General features: G+C 37.7%; 1 protein-coding gene across 2 annotated transcripts in view; it reads left to right on the top strand.

The window, feature by feature from the left end:
- TRAPPC3L (trafficking protein particle complex subunit 3L) overlaps positions 1-23,924 on the top strand; it is a 67,087-nt gene that overhangs the window by 3,126 nt on the left and 40,037 nt on the right. For both annotated transcript variants that reach the window (XM_043999955.1, XM_043999954.1), the window contains 2 exons: positions 2,342-2,439; positions 5,569-5,668. In XM_043999955.1, the coding sequence (XP_043855890.1) occupies positions 2,342-2,439; positions 5,569-5,668 (198 nt within the window). The remainder of the gene's footprint in view (positions 1-2,341; positions 2,440-5,568; positions 5,669-23,924) is intronic.

Here is a 23,924-nt window from a genome sequence, read left to right as displayed (position 1 = left end):
ATTAGCAGAAAGGGGTTCCCTCACCTGGGAGCTTTGTTCCATCATATCTCTGTTATAGGAGAAAATAATGACAGCTCACGTTTATATGATGTTTAGATAGTTTACAAAGTACTTTTGCTCACAACTGAGTAGGTAGTATAATTAATTATTATTAGTATTCTTAGTTTATAAATGAGGAAACTGAAACTCAGAGAGGTTAGGTACCTTCCCTCATTCGGTAGCTGAACCCGATGACCTCATGTCAAGACTTCTTTCCCATTATATCTTGCCAATGGCAGAACCAAAACAGAGAAATGACTTTTGATGGTGGATTGAGCATCCATATCACATATTCTGAGCACGTCTCTATTAATAATAACTCACCTTTGCACAATACTTTGAAGTTTACAAAATTCTTCCATCGTGACAATTTTCTGAGGTCATTATGGAAATACATTCAAAGATCTGTGATTTTACCAGTATGGGAATTCCCTCGACCAATACAGATAGCAATTCTTAGAAGGGTTCTAATTTAGAGCACTGTAGAAGTCTTAGGGAATTTTCCAAGCTTCAGAGAAATTAATGACTTTTCCATAGTCATGTGAATATTTAGTGTCAGAGATGGAATTTGAAATCAGATCTTGTGTGCAGATCCATAAAGAATTCTAACGTCTAGGACAAATTCATTAAAAACAGTAGGAGAGGGGCAGTTAGGTGGCACAGTGGATAGAGCACCGGCCCTGGAGTCAGGAGGACCTGAGTTCAGATCCGGCCTCAGACACTTAACACTTACTAGCTGTGTGACCCTGGGCAAGTCACTTAACCCCAATTGCCTCACTAGAGATGAAGCAGTTCTAAGATTGGACTATAACTTTATTGGGGGCTAAGGTCAATTGGAAACAGAAGTCATGGGAGATGAGGAAGTTGAGGAACTGGTTGAAGGTGAGTAGGGATTGGGAGGGGGGAAAACAACGAGTCAGTCAGTTACTGAACTTACTTCAAATATGGGAGACTGAACTTAAGATTCATAGATGACCATAATGAGAATCTGGATAAGATAGAGTAAACACTAAAGCAAGAGTTATAGTTGTTCAGTGATGGTGGCAGAGAGAAAATCTGAAAGTAGCCATGAAAAGCAAGGAGCATGCCAATTCCTCCTCCTGAATTTGTTAAGGGTAAGGGAGAAGGAGCAGCCATCTTAGGAGAGGGAACCAAGAGATGTGCATCTTCAGGAGAAAGTTAAATTTTGGTGGGCACTGGAAAATGAAGAAATCCAAAATGAATGGGAATTGGTTAACAATGAAGGGTTCCAGAGGACATAGTAGAAAAGGAGGGAGAAGAAGTATTGAGTGTAAGGAGGTTCAGTGTTGAATTTACACTGAGGAAGGAGGCAGTCGGCTTCAGGTTCCTAAATTAATCTCATGCTAAATTCAGGTCTTCTATATGGCATGGTTCCCCAAGCCAGCTTGCTCCTCAGGAATAGTCAGCTCAGGTGAGAGAATATGATGAACACTGAATCCCGGGGTGGGTGGGGGGAGTGGTGCTCAAGGGACAGGATAAGAAAGCCAGAAATTGCAGGAGGTGAGAGATCCCTCCCAAGCTCCCAGACATCAGCTACTGGGACAAAAGCCCTGGGTACCTATGCTAGGTCTAGCTCTGTCTGATTCCAAGTCTAGTGCTCTATCCACTGCATTACACTATTCTGTAAATTAAGTAATAAAATTCTTCCCATCTGACAGGTGAGAAAACTGAGAATGAGAAGTTGTGTGATTTGTCTGTAGCTAGGATTATAGATGTGCCTCAATTTACCTCCCTGCACCCCCCCCCAAATTAGATAGTCTTTTATCCCCTCAAGAAGGCTTGTTTCTATATGGGTCCCTCAATGGTTGCTCAAAAAAAAGGCATTTGGGTTTAAGTGACTTGCCCAAGGTCACACAGCCAGTTAAGTGTCAAGTGTCTAAGGCTGGATCTGAACTCAGGTCCTCCTGAATCCAGGGCCAGTGCTTTATCCACTGCTCCACCTAGTTGCCCCTGGTTGCTCAAAAATAAAATGTGCATAATCTGTGATTTTTGAAAGGGTAGGGAAGTGGTATGGAAAGTCCCTCCACTAGCCAGATCATAACCCATCTGTAACTTACGATGGCATTATTTGAATTTCAAAGAACTGAAGTGACTTGTCCAGGGTCACAAGCTAGTAAATGTCATAGGCAAGATTTGAACCCAAGTCTGCTTGACTCCAAGCCCAGCACTCTATGAATGAGCTATACCACATTGCCTTTGAAAATTAAACAACTGTGCACTATTCAAGAGGAAGCAGGGCAAATTTTAAAATATTTTGTGTTTTGTTTTCTTTTTCTGACAGAACAGAGATCTCTTTGTACTCACCTATGGAGCTCTGGTGGCCCAGTTGTGCAAAGACTATGAAAAGGATGAAGATGTAAATAACTACCTGGATAAAATGTAAGTATAGAGCCTTCCTGTGTTGTGTATTAATTATCAGTTTCTCTTGCTTTTAAAAAAAATCAGATTACCTGGTTCATTTCTAAGACTTTCATTTTTATGATCCTCTTTTTAAAAAGGAAAAGCAGGATTCCCCACACCATCATTTGTATACAGAAGACATTAAAGGGAAGTATTTGTTCACAAGTTTAAGGGGAAAAAAACAAACAGCAAACCCTTCCCCAACACCCTCCCCCCCCAGTTAGAAGCCAAATAAAGCTCTTGTCGATCAGTTCTTGCCAAAACATGGTGGAATTGATATGGTTATATTAGGGATATGTGTATTCATCATCAATTCTCATTTACTGAAAGCTCTTTGGTTTTTAGGCAGTGTTGCATAGTGAGTAGAGAGCTATCCTCAGTGCCTAGAAGACCTGGGTTCAAGTCCTGCCTCTCTGATATATTGGTTGTATGATCCTGAGCAAGTCTCAGGGCCCTTGCAGTTATCTAAAACTGTAAGCTATAGGAGAGGTGCTGGCCTGTATTTATTGGTAGAAATTTCCTTACCAGGAGGTTCCCTCTACCAGTAAAATCACAGGTCCAAGCCCTATGTTTATTCTTGTTTTCATATAATTTTCTACAATTATATTAAAACTTCTTCTTATTGCCTCTCTTTAAAACAGGGACCATCCTCATTCATAATAAGAAAACTCTCTTCCAGTATCTGTTCCCTCAAAATCATTTCATTAGCAGTTAAACAGAGGTCATCCAAAGAACAGTGTTTTTTTAACAAGATTCAGTCGCAAGTAATGGGGGAATGAAATACCAGCCAATGTGTTTTTGGACCTCTCATTTGTAGAACAACATCAAGGAGACTATTGGTATAATGACCCTTAAGACTTTTTAGGCCTTCCTACTTATATAGGAGACCTTGGCATTAGACCTTCTTAGGTAAGGTAGGTAGCCTAGCTTTGTAGCAATTCATTTGACTATTAGAACACCTTGAATCTACAAGGTCAAGGTTAATAAGATTTATCTATATAAAGGTGGGGCAGAAACCACAATCAGAATGAGGAGTAAAAAGGGCCTGTACACCTTCTTGAATCAATCAAAGCCATTGTGTGATTGACTGGATCACTCCTCAAACTCTTTGTGTAAAATGAAGAAGCTAGCTTAGAATCAGGGAAGAAGACATTCTGATCATCTGGACTGGAAAGGTTGGAACAAACATGGAAGAAAGGGAGGATTTAGCTGTGGCAGAGAATGGAGATTTCGAGTATAGATAGTCCTTGGCATTGTCCTATGGGATAAAGGATACTGCAGGCTAAAGGAAGTCTGATGAGAAGGTCATTTCTTTCTCCAACTTACCTTCCTAATGCCTATTCACAAACACGATAACATAAAATGTTGTTTTGTTACCCAAATATTTCCAGGAAACTAAATTTTGATTCAATCACAAAAAAGATTAGGGATAGATGTTATGTAATAATGTTACTAGAGATGGATGTTACGTAATTTAAGTTTAGGCAGAGAACTCAAACTCTGGTCAAGTATTACAAATTGTTCTTAGCTTGAGGCTTAGAGCAGTTGTGGCAAAATGAGGAACTTTTAATTTAAAATAAATTTTGTGGGGCGGCTAGGTGGCGCAGTGGATAAAGTGCCGGCCCTGGATTCAGGAGTTCCTGAGTTCAAATCCGGCCTCAGACACTTAACACTTACTAGCTGTGTGACCCTGGGCAAGTCACTTAACCCCATTGCCCCGTAAAAAAAAAAAAAAAGAAAAAAAGAAAAAAAAAAGAAAGAAATTAAAATAAATTTTGTAAAGTGCACAAGAAAACTAAGTGGATATTAGAAGTCATTATAGGGCTCATAGGCTCAATACAAGCTAATTATTGTAACTGTGTGTTACAATTTTTTCAGGAAAAAAAGAAATTTGATAAAAGAGTTAAGGAAAGATCGTTTTTCAGAATCATTTAGTTTCTCCATGAAAATATGCTTTTCTGTATAATTCCATTTTTTCTTATTTTCTTATTTCTATTTTTCTGGATTTATATTATTCAATTTTGGGGGGGATTATATCCTTAACTAGGCATGCATACCCCTAAAAGAAACAAAAAGCACAGCTAATGAGATTTGGGAAGGGAAGATTGGGGAAAACTTATAATTGCATCAATTCATTGAACTCCAATCCAATTTGGTAATACAATAATAGGGAGTTGCCTGAAAAGCTGAAAGCTAAACCGACTTGCCCATGATCAAATAGTAGAAATGTTAAGATGTAGGATTTGAATCCAGGCCTTCCTGACTCCAAGGCTAGACCTCTGCTATGCCAAGCTGCCTCTTTTGGTTGCCTCTTTTTGAGATGTGGGGACCTTAACTTAGAAAATAGTGTTATATTAAGGGTAAATCAAGAACTAAGAGTTGAAAAAAAATGGATGCAACAAAAATCATGTTTCATTTATCTAGCTTGTTTTACTTTGTTTATTAACAATCTTGCATTATATTTGCATTCTTTTATGGAACTAAAGGTATAAGATGTTATCATCATTAGTAATAATAATGACTAGCATGGGAAGATTTGCAAAGGACATTACATATTTAACAGAAAGAACATCCTTATTTAGCTCTAATTCTGAAGAATCATTTAGTCAATAGGGTAGTGAATAATACTGAGATTAGCTCTATTCCAGGGCTTCCTGATGAATCCATACAATCGTGCTTGAATGCTCTTGTTATGCAGGTATCTATCATGTGCTTTCAGTAAATTTAAATCTAGGAAAGGGACAGCTAGGTGATGCAGTGAATACAGCACTGGACTTGGAAACAGGAAGATACTCATGAGTTCAAATCTTACCTCAGACACTAACTAGCTGTGAGACCATGGGCAAGTTACGTAAGCCTGTTTGCCTCAGTTTCTTCTGTAAAATGAGCTGGAGAAGAAAATGGTGAACCACCCCACTTTCTTTACCAAAAGAACTCCAAATGGAATCATGACTAAAAAAATGACTTAACAACAACAATCTAGGAAAATGTGTATTTATATCAGGCACAACCAAATAATCACACTTCTCAAACATAAATTTAGCAATGTTCTAAATGATCAGATAATGCTTTTGACATTCACCCATCTTTCCTTCATCTTATCCACAGGGGTTACGGCATAGGAATACGACTAGTGGAAGACTTTTTGGCTCGTTCGTATGTGAAAAAATGCCATAGCTACTCAGAAATTGCTGACCTAATCGCACAGGTAAAGACTTTGCAGTTCCATCACATCTGTTTTCATAGTCGTTGGTTCATGTGTTCTATGACTGCATTTGGTAGCTTTGAAAAATCAAATGAACTTTACTTGGAAGGGACTTTAGAGGTCATCTAATCCAACTGGTCCCTCTTTCAAGATGTTTCCTCTACGATATTCCTGACAAGTAGTCATCCAACCTTCATGTGAAAACTTCCATTGATGATGAATGGCACTTTCTTAGAAGCAGCCTTACGAAAAATGAGCTCATTGTAATTACATGCACATAGAAAAATCTGTGCTGACCTGAAAGGTCTCCTTAACTGAATTCCCTTTAAGGCCAACTCCTGAAATAACCTCTTAAGTGTGGAATGTTTATAAAGAAGTCAAGCAATAAGGGATGCCCAAGAAGCCCTCATGCTGCATACCCTGGTTCTGACTATTGGCCAGATAAATCAATTCACTTTGTTAATACATCACCTCTACAGCCCTGTCTCAGTATTATCTAGGTCCAAGATGTTAGGGTCACAGAACCAAATATATTTTGTATATAGTTGGAAAAGATTAGAAGTAACTGTATTGGGGGGGGCAGCTAGGTGGAGCAGTGCATAAAGCACCGGCCCTGGATTCAGCAGGACCTGAGTTCAAATCTGGTCTCAGACACTTGACATTTACTAGCTGTGTGACCTGGGCAAGTCACTTAATCCTCATTGCCCTGCCAAAAAAAAAGTAACTGTATTCCTTTCCCTTAATATCTTTGTGCCATAGTTTTAAAACTTGTCAGTTGTTTTAGAAATAATATATACTTAAACATTTATGTATGTACACATATATAGAATAATCCAAAAGTCTTAGTGTCATTTTAAGCTATTAAGGCATATAGATATGTGTGTATAATAGCTGATGTTTATATGGCATTTTAAAATTTGCAAAGTGCTTTACATTATCTCAGTCTCACAACAACCCTGTGAGGTAGGTTCTGTGGCTATTATTATTTCCATTTTATAGATGAGGAAAAGGAGTTTCAGGTTAAGTAACTTTCACATTGCCACATAATTATCATCAAAAGCAGGATTTAAACTCACATCTTCCTGACAATAGACTGAGTATTCTATTTACTACCTTGATATTGAATGAACATTTTATTTCAGAGTTGGAAGCATAGTGAGCCTTGAGTTAGATCACACGCAGAAAAAGAAATTTATTTTAATCTAAGGGACCAGAAATTACTGATTACTGATGTGGCAATCATTTCCAAATGAGCTGCCTGTGTACATTCAGCTCATAAACTTGTTAGAGAAATGATCAAAATAAAAATCAACTGAGAAGAAAGGATAAAAGTGAGAAGATATGGTATGCAGCAGAAGTAATTACAACCTAACCTATTTAAACAAGGTTTTGATGCCAGAAAAAATGGGAAATGCATAAAAGAATAAGTTTTGACAGATTACTGCCATTTTCTAAGGAAGTCTAACAAATATAAGTCAATTGTTCCAACAGTTGAGCCCAGAAACTACCTCAGCCTGCAAACATTTGATTTACATCCAGCAGGGGTGTGTCCTTGTCAGGAGTTTGGTACCCTCACTGAGGATATCCAGTACAGAGATCAAGTGGAAGAAAAATTCTCTATACATGATGAGGTTGAATTAGAAGAGGGATTCCCTATAGATGATGAGGTCCTCTACTTGCTTTTGTTTGAAGATCGCATTGTGCTTATTTCAACATCACAGAGACTATGAAGATCCCTAATTGCTCAAGAGTTAATCTAGTCAAAACAAAACAAAACAAAACAAAAAGAGTGATTTTTAGGTGCATAGACAACCCATAGTCCATTGGTGTTTCTACCTTGGACAGACATTGAGGATGGACAATATATAAGGAATTCAGTGGGCTGGATTGCATTTAGGAAATTGTGCAATGCTTTTAATGACCCCAAGCATCTCCCTGAAGCAAAGGCTGATCCTTTTAACAGCTGTATTTTTTCCTGCTACTGTATAACCATGAGTCATAGAATACCACAGTTTGTGAAAAATTCTTGTTGTGGGTCACCCAAAGAGCAATGGGCAATGTGGGTGGGCCATAACATATTAACAACAAAAATTGCCTTGGAAAAGTGATGTAAAGGGTATCAGCAGAGAAATAAGTGATGTGGGCAGGTCATCAGTGAGAGTGAAGAAAAACTGATGGATATCCCACCTGCTTCACTAGTATGTATATAATATCAAAACTAAAGGAAGGCCTCCAATGTGTTGGGTGGACCACCTATGGAGGATGTATAGGAGGACATGTATAAGAGTTACTCAGGATGAGAAGGTGAGGCTGGGATCTCTAACACTTGGGAGAGTACCTACATCATTGAGAGCCCAGATCCATATTGTATATTGATACAAGAGTATAATGATCATAGCTCAGCTATTTTGCAATGTATATTGAATATAGTAATACTTTGGCTCTCTTAGTAGATGACATTATTGAAAACATCCAGGAAATCATTCTGCTTCATTCCATTTTCAAGTGGTACTCAATGTGTCTGATTTACCACTGCAGCACTCGCTGTTATTAGTCATATCCATAAGTCACAGACACTTTCAGCTTGAGAGCAAATCACTTAGTGATTGATCGCAATTAGCTTCAAAATAATCCAGTTTATTGTCTTACTTCCTGAGTCAGGTAAGACTGGGAGCTGGCATAGCATTAAATTTAAAATAATGCAACCAAAGGAAAAACAGGATCTTTGTGCCTGTGGGATTTAAAATGACAACTTATAAGTTAATGGAATTTAGAACTAAAATGGATTGTAGAGATTATCTAGGCCACTCTTCTCATTGTTCAGAGGTCCAGGAAGATGATGTTACTTAACTGAAGTAATGTAGTAAGGAAAAGAGTGATTTTAATTTTTGTTATTCCAAATCTGAAAAACAATATCATGAATATTTTTGTATAAAAAGAATAGAAAGAAAGAGTTGCATATATGAAACCATGAATCTCTTATTGAAAAGAACTTGCTTTTAAAAAAAATGTAATAAATTAAATACATTAGTTTCAAAGTTGTCCTGATTGTCTAAACTTCCTTCTGTTCTTTTCTGCATGCTTTTTTCAAATAGTTTAATGTTTTTTTCTTCTTTTGACATTGCTATTAATCTTCTATTTACCAAAGTTAAAATTGGAAACCAAAAACTAAGCATAAATATTATGTGCATATATAGTATATATGCATATACTTATATATACAATGCATATATCTCTATCTATACATATGTGGTTAATGACTATGCAATATAGTACATTATATCATCTGCAGCTCATGCCTCCTTGGAATTTAAAATTACTAAGGATAATTATATATTCCTTATGATATGCAGAACTCTGGGGATCCAGTGAAATAGCTTTTCCCAGTAGCTTGGCTATATAAAGTTTTTTTTTTTTAAAGGTAACCAGGCTAAACAAGAGAAGGCTGATGACGGACTTAATAATCCTTTTCATGAAGAAATAATTTCTAGAAAGTGATGAGATTTTTCCCCCTTGAAAGCAAGAGAAGTATATTTCAATCTCCGTATGAAGGATGCACATAAATTATCTAACAATAGTTGCTAATTTGGTGTATCCTGCTTCAATTAAATTCAATAAGCCCATATTAGATACCTACTGTGTACCAGAACACTATGCTAGGATCTGAGGTTATAAAGACAGGCCCTGTCCTCAAATAACTTACATACAATTGAATGGAAGTAGGGATGTGAGGAATGTTACATAGCAGGCACTTAATAAATGCTCATTAATTGATAGATTAATAGATATGCACAAATATTAAATATGTGCAAAGTAATTTTAGAGTATGGAGGAGAATATTTATAATTAGGGGAGAGTGGAATCAGGAAAATTCTCTTTTTTGTTTTGTTTTGTTTTTGTTTTTTGAGGGGCAATGAGGGTTAAATGACTTGCCCAGGGTCACACAGCTAGTAAGTGTCAAGTGTCTGATGCCAGATTTGAACTTGGGTCCTCCTGAATCCAGGGCCAGTTCTTTATCCACTAAATTTTCTTGTAGGAGGTGAGGCTTTGGTGAGAGCTAGGGATTCTAAAAAGCAGAAATGAGAAGATAGTATCTTCCCAGCCTAGGGGACACACTGTAAAAAGGCACAGAGTCAGAAGACAGAATATGTTTTATGTCCATACTAATTAAGTATACTAGTCTGAAGCTTTCCCTCTCCTCATTTATCACTGGTTTGGGCAGCAAGACTGCATTTGGAGGAGATGTGTGGATTCTCTCTATTGGCACATGGTTTCCTGTATTAGTAAGTGCTTGACAGTTTTGTTGTATTATTTCTTGCATAATGGTATTCATATTGAATTGAATTATCATGTTCTTCTGGGAGACCTATAGTCTCCTGTCTTTGATATCATTGTGTTTTGTTCATATAGAGATCATGTTTTCTTTCTTTTGTGGCGATTTTGTTTGTGAACAAAATCTGGAGAACCTGGAAATTTCTGACCTATTCTGCCATCTTCCCAGAATTCCCTTTCTTTCAATATTATTTCTTATTGTTTCTTTTCTTCCAGATGGTGCTTTACTTCCATATATTTGTATTCCCAATTAATTGTTCTCTCTTTCACATCTTTGTAGAGACAGCACTGTGGATTCAAGTTTTTTCCCCTATTTTGCCAGTTATTTCTGTTATGTAGGCCTTAAAGTTTGCTTTTATGATTCTTTTTTCTCCCTTGAGTGGTTAAGAAACATCCTGCTGCTATTACATGATTTTTTGTTTGGAATCCTGAGTGTCCTTTGTTTCTCTGTATCATTAGTTGTTGATTCTTTTTTTTTTTTCATCTTGCAATATTTGGTTTGTGCTATCCTCACAGAGCACGGTTTGTGGGAGAGGGGTGGGCTGACTGATTTAGAGATTAGGGATTAGCCCTCTCTGATGTTAATTCATTCAGTCTTTATTAGAATTCTTGATGTCTTAGGCTGTAATTACTTTAACTCTTGTGCATAACTCTTATTTTGGGGAGTTTGGAGAAAATGTCTAGTCTTCTATCTTGTTTTTCATGCAACCTATAACAGGACCACATTTGGATACTTCAATTTACTGAAGTATGCTCCAGCATGATCTTTGGTAACTCCATAATCTGAAAGAATTATTGCAACTTCAACAGGCTTCTGAGTTCCAAATAATGCATAGCTTTGGCCCTATAGGAATTAGATTCATTCAATGTTAAATCAGAAATTATTTAACCTCTGCTTTTTACATGGCTTCATATCTCAAAAGTCTGATCGTTGGGAAGTTCTTAATTGCTTATCTATATTCTTCCTTCTGTATCCATTCGTACTTCATATTTAACACACACACAAAAAAACCCCAATTATTTAGAAACAACACCGACCTTAGAATTGGAAGTGAAAAGAACATTGATCTTAGAATTTGAAGACCATAGTCTGAACCTTAGTTTTGGATTGAACCTTGAACAAATCACTTCACCTTTTTCAGACATAAGATATACCTATGCACGCCCAGGTTGTGTCCCTATGATAGAATGTAAACTCCTTGGGGTTATACTGTTTAACTTTTGTCTTTGTATCCCCAGTGGTGAGCACTGTGAAAGGCACATAATAAATGCTTGTTAAGTAATTTAATGATAGATCAGGAGTCTCAGTATTCTCATAAAATCATAGATTTAGAGTTTGAAAGGACTTTGAAGGTCATGAAGTCTAACCTCCCCATTTTACAAGTGAAGAAGAATTGAAGGCCCAGCCCAAGACCACAAAGTGTCGCAATCATAATTTGAATTCTGGTACTTTGATTCCAAATTCAGTGGTCTTTACACCGAACTATACTGCCCCTGTGAAACAGGTATGATAATATTTGCCCTACTTGCCCCATAGGGTTGTTATAAAGATAAAATAAAATTATGAAATAAAAAGAAATAATGTTAAGATACTTTGAAAACAATAAATCACTATTAATGCAGATTAGTAATGGCTCTGAACTCATTATTCCAGAGGCAGGCCAGCTACATCTCTCTCTCCATCTTGGAATTCTCAGGGTTCTCAACCCCATGAAGCATCGGGATGGTCTTTCTTTAATATTATCAGTGTGAACCCCCATTCTGGTATGGTTATCTCCCCCTCCACACACACACACTCTCTCTCTCTCTCTCTCTCACACACACACACACACACACACACACACACACACACACACGAGTTAACCATCATGATAAGCATCTTGGTTCCATTTAACTAGTTAACACTGATTTGCCTTTTTTTAATTATGAAAGTATTTTAGTATTTTCCAGTTACATTTAGAGATAGTTTTCGACATTTCTTTTTATAAGATTTCTATTTTCAAATTTTTTCCCTCCCTCCCCTACCTCCTCCCCTCCTCAAGACAGCAAGTAATCTGATATAGCTTATATATGTACAATCACATTAAACATATTTCTGCATTAGTCATGTTATTAGAGAAGAATCAGAGCAAAAAGGAAAACAACAGCACCAAAACCAAAAGAAATAGTATGGTTCAGTCTGCATCCATATTCCATAGTTCTTTTTTTTTTCTGGATTTGGAGAGCTTTTTCCATCATAAGTCCATTGCAACTTTCTTGTACTGTTGTATTGCTGAGAAGAATCAAGTCTATCACAGTTGATCAACACATAATGTTGATGATACTGTGTACAATGTTCTCCTGGTTCTGCTCATCTCACTCACCCTGATTTGCTTTTACAAAGGGACACAGTGTGGAGATATTGCAAGAACAGAAATACAAAGATTTCTTCCCAACACCTGGGTGCACGCCCTCCCCTATACCATTTTGGTCCTGATATAGAATGGATTCAGGTTTAACACATTTTCCACATAGCACCCACCCCACCAAGTTCACATCCAAATTCAGCTTGGCCAATGGGTGGATGAATTTGCATCTTTATGGCTGCTAGACTAACCCAGATGGGATGGATGCTCAGGATTTTGCTCTTCGCCATCTGGCTTTCAGAAAATCTTGGCTTGGAATCCAGCTTCAGGACTTGGTGGGGGGAGCTCACTCTCCAAATCTTTCAAAGTTCACAAGGTCACACCCAACCTTAATCTCTGTCACCTTTGACAGGAAAGGTAAGTAAAGAACAGAGACCTGTTTGTTGGTTTTGATAAGGAGGTTCCTAGGTCTCTTCCCTTGTAGCATTTTCTCCATCACTAGAAAGCAGCAAAGCAGAAAAGAGCCACACCAAGAACATAATTCTGTATGCCTTTTGAATAAATATCTCAATTTTGTTACAATCATCCATCCACCTCTTTGTTATTGGCTAGCAGAATGGAACATATGCTCATGCTACAAAAGGAAGAACAGGACGCTTCCATTACACATCATCATCCCTTTCCAGAGACAGGCTCCCCAGCATCTTCCACCATGGGAGGTGATTGCATCAAACCATGCCCCCCCACCCCAGCACAAAATGCTTCTAAGTCTCTCTCATCATCAGAGTGATTAACTCCTATTCTTTTAGCCTTCCTTCAAAGCAAAACTTTCCAACCCTTTAATCATTTTGCATTCTCATCCTCCAGCTGATGACACCTGGTACATAGATCCTTCTTTTGACATTGATAAAAGGTTAGACTTTAGTTACACACCTGATGACTAATGCTTAATTTTTAAAAATAGAATGCCTTGCATCAAAATGCTAAGTGCCCTTTACCAGTCATATCTCATTAATCCCCATACTGCCCCTATGAAGTGGGCAGCTTCTTGTTTTACAGAAGGGGAGATCAAAGCCAGAGGAAGTTGTCTTGTGACTATAGTTGTATGCTATTAACAGAGTCACCAGCAAGGTCAAGAATAGAATGACCACTTGACCCATGCTGCATTGGGCCTTGCTGATAACAATTCTATTGAATAGAGTCCCTAATCAACTAAAATCCCCCCTTCCACAGGAAGCCTTTCCTGGTCCACCTTAATTCTGGTGCCTTCCCTCAGTTGATTATCTCCGTGTTATCCTGTATTTAGCTTGTTTGGACATACTTGTCTGCATGTTGTCTCCCCCATTAGACTGTGAGCTCCTTGAGAGCATGGGTAATCTTTTACCTTTCTTTGTATTCTCAGCCATGAGCACAGTGCCTAGCACACAGTAGGTGCTTAATCATTCCATATTGACTGACAGTCTCCCAAAATATTAAGAAACTACCATACCCTCTGTGTTCCTAATGTTCTAGTAACTAACTGAATAAAAGAGAATTGCTTATTATGGCAAGAGATTTAAAATAATAATAATAATAAATATTATAAAGTGTTTTTAGATAGAATAGCTTCATGAGGTAATTAATATAAGAAATAGCTCGGAACCAGAAGAGACCATGCCTCAGACTATGGATTTAGCACTTAGCTTGGCTGGCCATGTACAAGTCACCTAATCTTTCTGAATCCCAGTTTCCTAATCTGCAAAATGGAGACAATAATGCCCACACTATCTACTTCACTGGGCTGCAGAGAGGGAAATGCTTTGTAATCCTTAAAGTACTACATATATGGGACCTATTATTAGTATTTCAGAATCATAGGATTGGAAAGAGCTCAAAGATCATCTGGTCTCTATTCAAATACCACAGCTTATTTAGCCATTCACCGATTGATTGGCATCTCAATTTTCAATTCTTAGCCACTACAAAAAGAGCTGCTATACATATTTTGGTATAGATGGGTCCTTTCCCCCTTTTTGGATATATTTGGGATTTAGACCTAGCAATAGTATTGCTGGATCAAAAGGTATGTACAATTTTATAGCCCTTTGGGGATATTTCCAAATTGCTCTCCAGAATGGTTAGACCAGTTCATAACTCCACCAACAGTGCATTATTGTCCCAGTTTTTCTACATACCCTCCAACATTTATTGTTTTCCTTTTTTGTCTTATTAGTCAATCTGATAGGAGCAAGTCAACATAAGAAATTAAATGGGAGTTTGCAGGGAGTTTGGCATAAAACACAGATAACATGTGAAGGTCAGTATATGACACAGAAAAGGTTTAGAAACTCAGAAATACATAAAATATACACCTGATAGGGTAGCTCAGGGTTGTTTTAATGTTTATTTCTCTAATAAGTGGAGGCTTAGAGAATTTTTCCCATGACTATAGAAAAACTGCTCCTGATTCTTTCTTTCTTCCTCCCTTCTTCCCTCCCTCCCTCCCTCCTTCCATCCCTCCCTCCCTCCCTCCCTCCCTCCCTTCCTTCCTTCCTTCCTTCCTTCCTTCCTTCCTTCCTTCCTTCCTTCCTTCCTTCCTTCCTTCCTTCCTTCCTTCCTTCCTTCCTTCCTTCCTTCCTTCCTTCCTTCCTTCCTTCCTTCCTTTCTTTCTTTCGGCAGGGCAATGAGGGTTAAGTGACTTTCCCAGGGTCACACAGCTAGTAAGTGACAAGTGTCTGAGGCTGGATTTGAACTCAGGTCCTCCTGAATCCAGGGCTGGTGCTTTATCCACAGCACCACCTAGCTGCCCTAAGCCCTAACTATACTTTTACAGAGGAAAAATGGCAGAGAAAAAATTCATATGGCCCTTCCTTCCTCTGTAGTTTGCATCTACTACATAACTTTCTTAATATATAAGGTTGTATTTTTTTTAGTTACCTAAAGTTACAAGTTCAAACATTTAGTAAGACACAAAAACCTATAAAAAGTCAATAACATTATAACATATTTTAAAAACATTTTAATAACATCATTTTTGTTTTGAAAGTTTGGAGTGTTTTACATCTATTATCTCATTTGTCCTTACTATATTTCTGTGGAATAGAGAAAAAAAGCTATAATTATCTCAATTTTTACAAACAGGGGAACTAAGGCCCAGAGGGGCTAAGTGCCACACTCAAGGTCACAGAGCAAGTCACTTATAGAGTCAATATAAAATTTTCACATCCTATCCTCTCAAAAGTATGCTCTATAAGAGACTCCAGTACTTCCTTGTAACTGTTCATTTCATTAATGTGCATTTTTCTTCTCATATACTATCCATGCCTTCTTTTTCTGTGACTCTTTTCTGCTTTGCAGTATACCGATGGGAAGGCAGAGAGCTTAGGTTCAAATCCTAGCTCTTTCACTTTCTACCTACCTTGACAAGTCATTTAACCTCTCTGGGCCTCAGTTTCCTCATATGTAAAATGAGTAGGTTAGATTAGATGGCCTCTGAGGTCCTTTCCAAATTTGCATGTATGACACAAAGTCGTAAGGGGGTATATGTATGCCCTCCTATGCTAGTTGATGAATGGTTATCAACATTTTAATGGTCTAAGCAAAACAAAGTAATGGGCCAGTGGGGATCAGATGAAGGACAATTAAATTTGATTCATCTGTTTTGTTGGACTCTGTCTCCATACCAGAGACAAGTAGAGATGAAGCTTCCAGGATTTACTGTCTAGATCAGTTGACCAACTGACCGAATTGAACGATGTGGACTTAGCAATGTCTGCATAGACATCCAGTGCTTAGCACAGTGCCTGACACATAGTAGGCACTTAACAAATGCTTGTTGACTTACAGACCTGACCACACTCTTGAAAAGATGGAGATTATAGAAAATACTAAAATGTACCAATGCTTTCATGAAAAAAAAAATTTCACTGGTATTTACATTTCTTTATATTGGTAGTTAAAGGCATAGCCTTTAAGTTCTTTCCAAAGTATACACCATTTAGATTTCCTTTAAATGTTCTATTTTGGGTGACTTAATTTATATTGCAACCTATAAGCATTTGCATTCAATTATGTCATTGATTTTTGCATCATTCAACAGAAAATCATTGCATGCATTATTTAATTAAGGTAAAATTTCAACTTCAAATTCATCATTAGATTTAGAGGGCTTCCTTTTTGCTTTCAAGAGTGAGGACATACATGACCCACGGGTCTAGCATATTAGATTTCAGTGCAGTACACTAAACGTCTGAGAGTCAGGCACCATTAGACTTCTTGTGCTGGCATTTTCCTCAATCTTTTCCTTCAACCTACTGGGAGTAACAATAATATATGATGTTTGCAGAAAAAGACAATCAGTCTCTGTCACTCTGATCTAAGTAGTCCACAATCAGTATTGATCTCACTCAGGAAAAAGCCCATCCTACTTTTACATACTAATTTATGCAAGGAAAACTGTCATAAATAAATGGTCAGTTAAAAGACAAGCTGTTCAGAGTGAAGCTTTGTGGAAGATTTATCTACAAAATCTAAACATACCACCATGACTTTCCAAAATTTACCATGTTCACCAAAACCCATTTGAAATATAAGATCCTTGTGAATAGGGATTATCTCATTCTTTGTATTCTATTCCCTAACATACCACCTAGTATGTAGTAGATGCTTAATAAATGATTACTAATTGATTGACACCCATAGAATTAAATTATGATGTGAGTAAGCATTGTCTAATATTCCAAGTCAGTGACTGAATCTCTGACTAAAGTAAAGCAAATTTACATTTGAAAGTGTTTTAAGTCAGGAGTTGTGGCACATGTCTGTAATCTCTGCTGCCGAGGAGGCTGAGGCTGGTGGATTATATAAACTTGGGCGTTCTGAGCTGCAATCATGATAAGTTGATCAGATGTCTACACTGTGTCTGGAATCATTGTGGTTAGCCCCTGAGAGCAGAGGTCCATTATTTTGTCTAAGGTGGGATGAACTGGACTAAGTCAGAAATGCAGTAGGTCAAAGTTCCTGTGCTGCTCAACAGTGGGTCCCCTAAATGGCAGTTGTAAATATAGCCTGGGTGAGATAGGAAGATCCAGAGAAAGGAAGAAAGGAGGGAAGGAAGGAAGGAAGGAAGGAAGGAAGGAAGGAAGGAAGGAAGGAAGGAAGGAAGGAAGGAAGGAAGGAAGGTAGAAAAAAGAGAGGAAGGAAGAAAAAAGGAAGGAGGAAGAAAAGTTTTAATTACTTTTGAATTTGAAACTATATTTTTTCTTTTCCTAAGTAGTCTGATATCTTCCCTTATCTTGACAGCCTGTGTCTTCCATTGGTATAGACACAAAGCAAAGGGAATTCAACAAAGGCTCCATAAACCCTCAATGAATGTACAGGTGGAAATGGATTATAGGGTCAGATACTAGGTACTGACAAAATCTTGAAAGTCAGGCTCTGGCTTCACTGGGTACCTCATTTAATTTTTATTACAAATAAAAGCAAATCTATTTTTCTTGATTTTTTTGTCCAAACTTATAATTCTGTCTGTGAGGTGAGTTCCTTGAATAAACACACTACTCCCTCTCTTCACCCAGATCAACAATGCCTCTATATCTTACCTTAGGGAATTGTCTTGGGGACAACTGAGAGGTTAAGGGACTTGTCTTCAGTCGTGCAACTGGTATGTGTCAAGGGCAAGGCTTGAACCCAAGTTCTTTTGGCTCCAAAATCTATCCACTATCCACAATATCATACTGTCTTTGGTTTTATACTAAAAATGTTCACTTTACTGCTTGGAGAGATTAGAGCCTTTTGATATCTTTCAAATTAGTCCATTGATTACTAATTCTTAAGTTTCTATGACAGTTATCTGGATATTTGCCAATAGAAGCAGTCTTCTATGTTTGTACTCTAGATATGACTCACTTAAAATCAAGTTCCTGGGGGCAGCTAGGTGGCACAGTGGATAAGATACCAGCCCTGGATTCCGGAGAACCTGAGTTCAAATCTGGCCTCAGACACTTTACACTTACTAGATATGTGACCCTGGGAAAGTCACTTAATCCTCATTGCCCTGAAAAACAACAACAACAAATCCTAACCAGCCTTCAGAGATCAGCTTATTGTTTTCTTTGAATCATCTTCCACAATGCGCTCCACAGTGATTTCTCCTTGCTCTGATATATTAAATTGGTTGCTGTCTGTACCAGTCATTTTAACATTTATATACGACCTTATTTTGTTACCAAACTTTTTCTTGTACATATTTCTTTCTTTCCAACTCTACTGTAAGCTCCAGTAAAGTATGGATTGTATTTTTTTTCTTATTTTTGAAAATGTCTGCAGGTTCACAAAATCACAAACTGTTAGATCTGGAAAGGCCCAAGAAATCATCCAATCCAACCTCCTTCATCTTACAGATGAGGAAACACTCATTCAGAAATTAAGGCACTTGGCAAAAGGTCACAGAGCTAGAAAGTGATGGAGCTGGGATTTAAACACAGGTCTTCTGGCTCCAAGTCCAAAGTTCTTTCCATATACTTTAATTCAGAAGATAGAGGAGGTGAAGGAATTCCTACAGGTGTGTTATATAATAAATGATCAGTTTCCTTGTTGAACGAATGGAAGATTATTATTTAATTCATTGACAAATTTATTGAAATATAAAATTTCTTAAAATTCTAAGAAAAAATAAAGTTATGCAGGTCATGTGGGGGAGTCTTCATTATATAAAGTTATAAATATCCTTTAAGCAGGATCCTGGAAAATTTTAAAATAAGTGATGCACTCCCATGAACAGATTCTCTGTTTTGGTTTTTGGTTTTTTGGTCTTTGATTATTTGTGCCACCTAAAATACTTGTGGAGCACTCTCTATGTTTCTCCCTTTTCCAATCTTTTCTCATTCCTTATTATGCCAGGGAGAAAGAATTAGTTATCTGGGAATCTGATTTTAACAACTTTTTTTAACCCTGTCACCTTCTGATTATCTAAACCCAAGAGTGGCAACTAATGTCCCTTTTAACAAATAGAACATGGACCTTCAGATAGAAAAAGTAATAGCCAAGAAGAGGCAGGCCTGGAGTTGGGACCCAGCAGGGCAACAGGAGTAGTAGCACATGTGAATCTACACTGAGCTGTCTGCATGCACACTGAATATTCGAAGCCATCAATCCTGAAATCTGGTTTTGTTTCCTCCCTTTCTTTGCATCCCTAGTGCTTAGCACAGTATCTGGCACATAAGTGCTTAATAAATGCTTAGTGACTGACCAAATCTTTTTTGTAACAGCCCAGTCCAATTAAAGAAACATTGTCAGGGGCAGCTAGGTGGTGCAGTGGATAAAGCACTGGCCCTGGATTCAGGAGGACCTGAGTTCAAATATGACCTGAGACAGTTGACACTAACTAGCTGTGTGACCCTGGGCAAGTCACTTCATGCTCACTGCCCTGCAAGAAAGAAAGGAAGAAAGAAGGAACCGAAGAAAGAAAGAGTGTGCTTGTGATTCTAGATACCTCAGACTTAATAAATGATGAAAGTTGAATGATTATTTCTGTTATTCAGTCAAATCCTTTATCATAGCTCTTAGTATTTAGCATTAAGGGCCAACTTTACAAAAAAGCCTTATGACTAACTAGCTATTTAATAATTCTCATTGGGCTGCAAAGAAGTGGCCTATAACATGAAATTGGGGGGTGTTTCCTCCCAGGATTCTCCAAAGCATACATTTAGCTACCAGAATATTTTTTATAGCATCCACCATAATCCTAACCATGGGGCATAAGTTATTAGTGCTTTCTTGAATTAATCAATAGCTTGTTCCTAGAGAAGCTCCTGCCAGTGATTCCTGGGTACCTGCCCTTTTTCATAACAACCCAGCCCCAGTAATTTTCCTACATGTTTCTGAGTAAAATGGAAGAAACCAGATAGGTTTCTTAAGAACCAATATATCTCACAGTGCACCTCAGCACAGACTATGTTTTGCAAGTCAGCTTGTCCGTCTTAAGGCATAGGCGAAATCCTTAAGTGACTCACTCCATCTCTCCTCTCCAGTGAAAATACCAGCATCAGCCTTTGAAAAGGGGAAAGCGATTACTGACTGATTCTTATTTCAATGATCCTTTTGCCCACCCCACCAAACAAAACAGGCCTGTGTTCTGTTTCAGTTTTTCAATCACTTTTTGCAGTATAATTTTATGTGTGAGGTATACGTTTGCTTGTTTTAAACAACCTGAATTTATCCTTTTGTGTAAGTGCTCTCTGTCCATCACGCAACTATCAGTTAATCTTACACACAGTTTTAAAAAAATGTTTTCATTCACAATGGAGACAACTCGGTCTGGACCAAATGTCTTGTTTACTGTAGGAGAAGTTTTTGAGGATGACTGCTTAATTATAGTTTATTTAGTAATATATTACATATCACATATATATTTATGTGTGTATATATGCATATATTTATATATACACACATATATATGTATACAGACTGTGCTCAACTTGTGATAGAGCCTTCTGAGCTTGTATTGATCTGATCAGCCACAGTCAGAGTCAATGTACCTTGACTCCATAGTTATGTCAACCAACCAACCAACTCTCTCTGCGTCTCTCTGTCTCTGTCTGTCTCTTATCTCTCTCTCTTTCTCTCTGTCTCTCTCTTCCTCCTTCCCTCCTTCCCTCCCCCTCTCTGTATGTATATACACAGACATATACATTATATATGCATACATACATATATACACACACTTAGGTTCCATTGGCCCATTAAATTATATGTAAACACAGACATATAATACATAGGTATATACTTTTATATAATTTAATTGAATATTTTCAATAATTCAATGTATTTTAACAAATCTTGATTGACAACTTCCCCCCTGACTAGGGCTGTCTTATCTGTCGAAGTCTTGCCTCCCCAGCAAGATGATAAATTCTTCAAGAACTATGTTATGTTTCTTGTCTAATCCTCATAGTGTGTGGAATGTAGGTGCTCTAAAAATATCAGTTTACATGAGAAAAGGAAAATTTGTGAATGTTTTTCAAAGTATGTTTCCTATTCCATCCAGTAGAGGTCAGTAGTCCATATTCACTGATATGGGGCACACCCTTAAATCAGGCTGCTATTACTTGAGAAATATCTTTGAATAATGAAAAGATATCAACAGCAATCTAACATCCACTTCTTTGAATCAATCAACAAACATTTATTTTGTGCTATGTACCCAGAACTATGCTAGGCAGTGTGAGTAGAAAGGACAAAAAGTAATAGTCAATACAATAAAATTGTCTTGAATAATATATAGTTCACTAGACTGCCCTCCCCCCTTGAATGTGTGTCCCGTTGTGCCCAAGATGTTCATTTCTTCATGTGTAAAACAAGTTGGATTTAATGACCTCTAAATTTCCTTCCTCTTCTAAATCCTATGATCCTAACCCTGAACCCTGGGTCACCCCCACCATCTAACTCTTAGTACTCTTACTTCTCAGTCTCTAAGCATTGCTGCCTTTCATTTACACTGTATATATTTGGTACACACATAGCTATTTGCATGTTTTCTCCTCCATTAAAATGTGAACATCATGAGATTAGGAATTGTAATTTTGCCTTTCCATATCCCCAGAATTTAGCACAGTCCCTGGCACATAGGTAAGGGCTTATCAAGTGCTTGGTGACTGACTACAGAAGGAAATCGTGGAACTTTGCTGACTGCATTGACTACATACACATTGAAGCTCTCCAACTTTGAATAATTTTTTTTTACCTCTGTACAGTCATCTTTTCATTCATCAATGATTGTGTTCCAGTAATAGTCTTCACAACTTTCTTCTTACTTCTCAAGTCATCCTCCCAGCTTTGTCACTCAGTAGAAAACACCATCTCCTAATTTATTGAGATTAAAGTCTTTTGCCATACTTAACTCCAATTCTCCACACTTAAAATAAAAAAAAACCACTTTTTATTTCTTTATGCATCATCTCTTCCTTTGCTTTTAGTTTCCAAATATGTGTGACACTCTTTACTGATTGTGCCTCTGATATCATCTCTTTTCATGATTTTTCTCTTCAGGACCTTTCTCCATGTAATATTATTTTTTCTTTTCTGCAATATCATCATTGTATCTAAAATGGATTTTGACATTGTCTGACCTAGACCTGCTCCTCTTCCTTATTTTTTTGCACCCTCATCTCCAGGTTTGAAACCCTGCAATCAGATTTAACATTTTCCATCACATATAAAAATCAGTTTGGATAGAGCACCGGCTCTGGAGTCAGAAGTACCTGAGTTCAAATCCAGCCTCAGATGATTGACACTTATTAGCTGTGTGACCCTGGGCAAGTCACTTAACCCCAATTGCCTCACCAAAAAAAAAAAAATCAGTTGCCCAGTCCTATCAGTTCTAAACCCACATTATCTCTAGTATCTACCATTCCCTCCTCTCTAGTCACTCAACCACTACTCTGGTTCGGACCCTCATCACCTCTCACTTAAGTCTATTTCAATAGCTTCCTAACTGGCCTACCCAAATCTCTCCACCCAATCTCATGGTGCTTCAGTTTCTTCATCTGTAAAATAAAAAGATTAAACTCAATGACCCATAAAGGGCCTTTCAACTTGAAACCCATGATTCCATGATTGTGTGAGACTTCAAAATATTATAAAAATAATCATCAGTGGGGGCAGCTCGGTGGCACAGTGGAGAAAGCACTCAGGAGGCCCTGAGTTCAAACCCAGTCTCAGACACTTGACACTAGCTGTGTGACCCTGGGCAAGTCACTTAACCCTCATTGCCCTGCCCCCCCCCCAAATAATAATCATCAGTTATTTCATCTGGGTTGTATTTTTTTTTCATTCCTCTACTCAAAAACCTTATTTGGCTCTACAATGCCCATGGGATAAAATAGGAAGTCCTTAGTCTAGTCTGACATTTAAGGTTTCTCACATTCTGGCTCCAGTTTGTGTTTTCCAGCTTTATTTCATGCTACCTTCACATACTCTACATTTCAAGCAAACTGAACTATTGACTGCTCCCCAGTCTCATTTGGTGTTTTATCACCCCTCTGGATTTATGAAGTCTAACCTTCATGCCTGAAATCTAATCTCTCTCTCTCTTTCTCTTTGTTGAAATCCTCTTCTTCCAAGGTTCAGCTCAGATGTTGCCTTCTCCATGAAGTCAAACCTCATTCCCTACCTGAAAGTATACACTCTTTTCTCAATTTTTCCTAGAGTACTATGTCCAGTTGTTTCCTATCATATTCCGCCAACAACAGCTAGCTAGCATTTATATGGGCTTGCAAAGATCTTAGGAAACATTGTCTCCTATTATCCTCACAGCAATGGTGAGGCATGCCCTTTCTAGAAGTGATGGCATTTTTATTATTTGATTGCTGTGACCAGAGCAAGAGGTAGGAAGTAGGAAATAAAAGTGGTTGCAGACAGATGGCAGAATTGCCTAGGCAGTTAGCTAAATGGAATGTGAAGATAAAACAGGCTCTGGAATTCGAGGACAGCTAAATGCTGTGGGTTAGACTTGGCAGTTTGTAGTCATCACCAGTCAAGTCAGCTAACATTTATTAAATACTTACTATGTGCCAAGGCATTGTGCTAAGAATTGGGAATACAAA

This window comes from Dromiciops gliroides, chromosome 4 (assembly GCF_019393635.1).
Source record: "Dromiciops gliroides isolate mDroGli1 chromosome 4, mDroGli1.pri, whole genome shotgun sequence".
Lineage (NCBI taxonomy): Eukaryota > Metazoa > Chordata > Mammalia > Microbiotheria > Microbiotheriidae > Dromiciops > Dromiciops gliroides.
The sequence above is the reverse complement of the archived record's forward strand: the minus strand, read 5'-3'. Positions and strand labels throughout refer to the sequence as shown.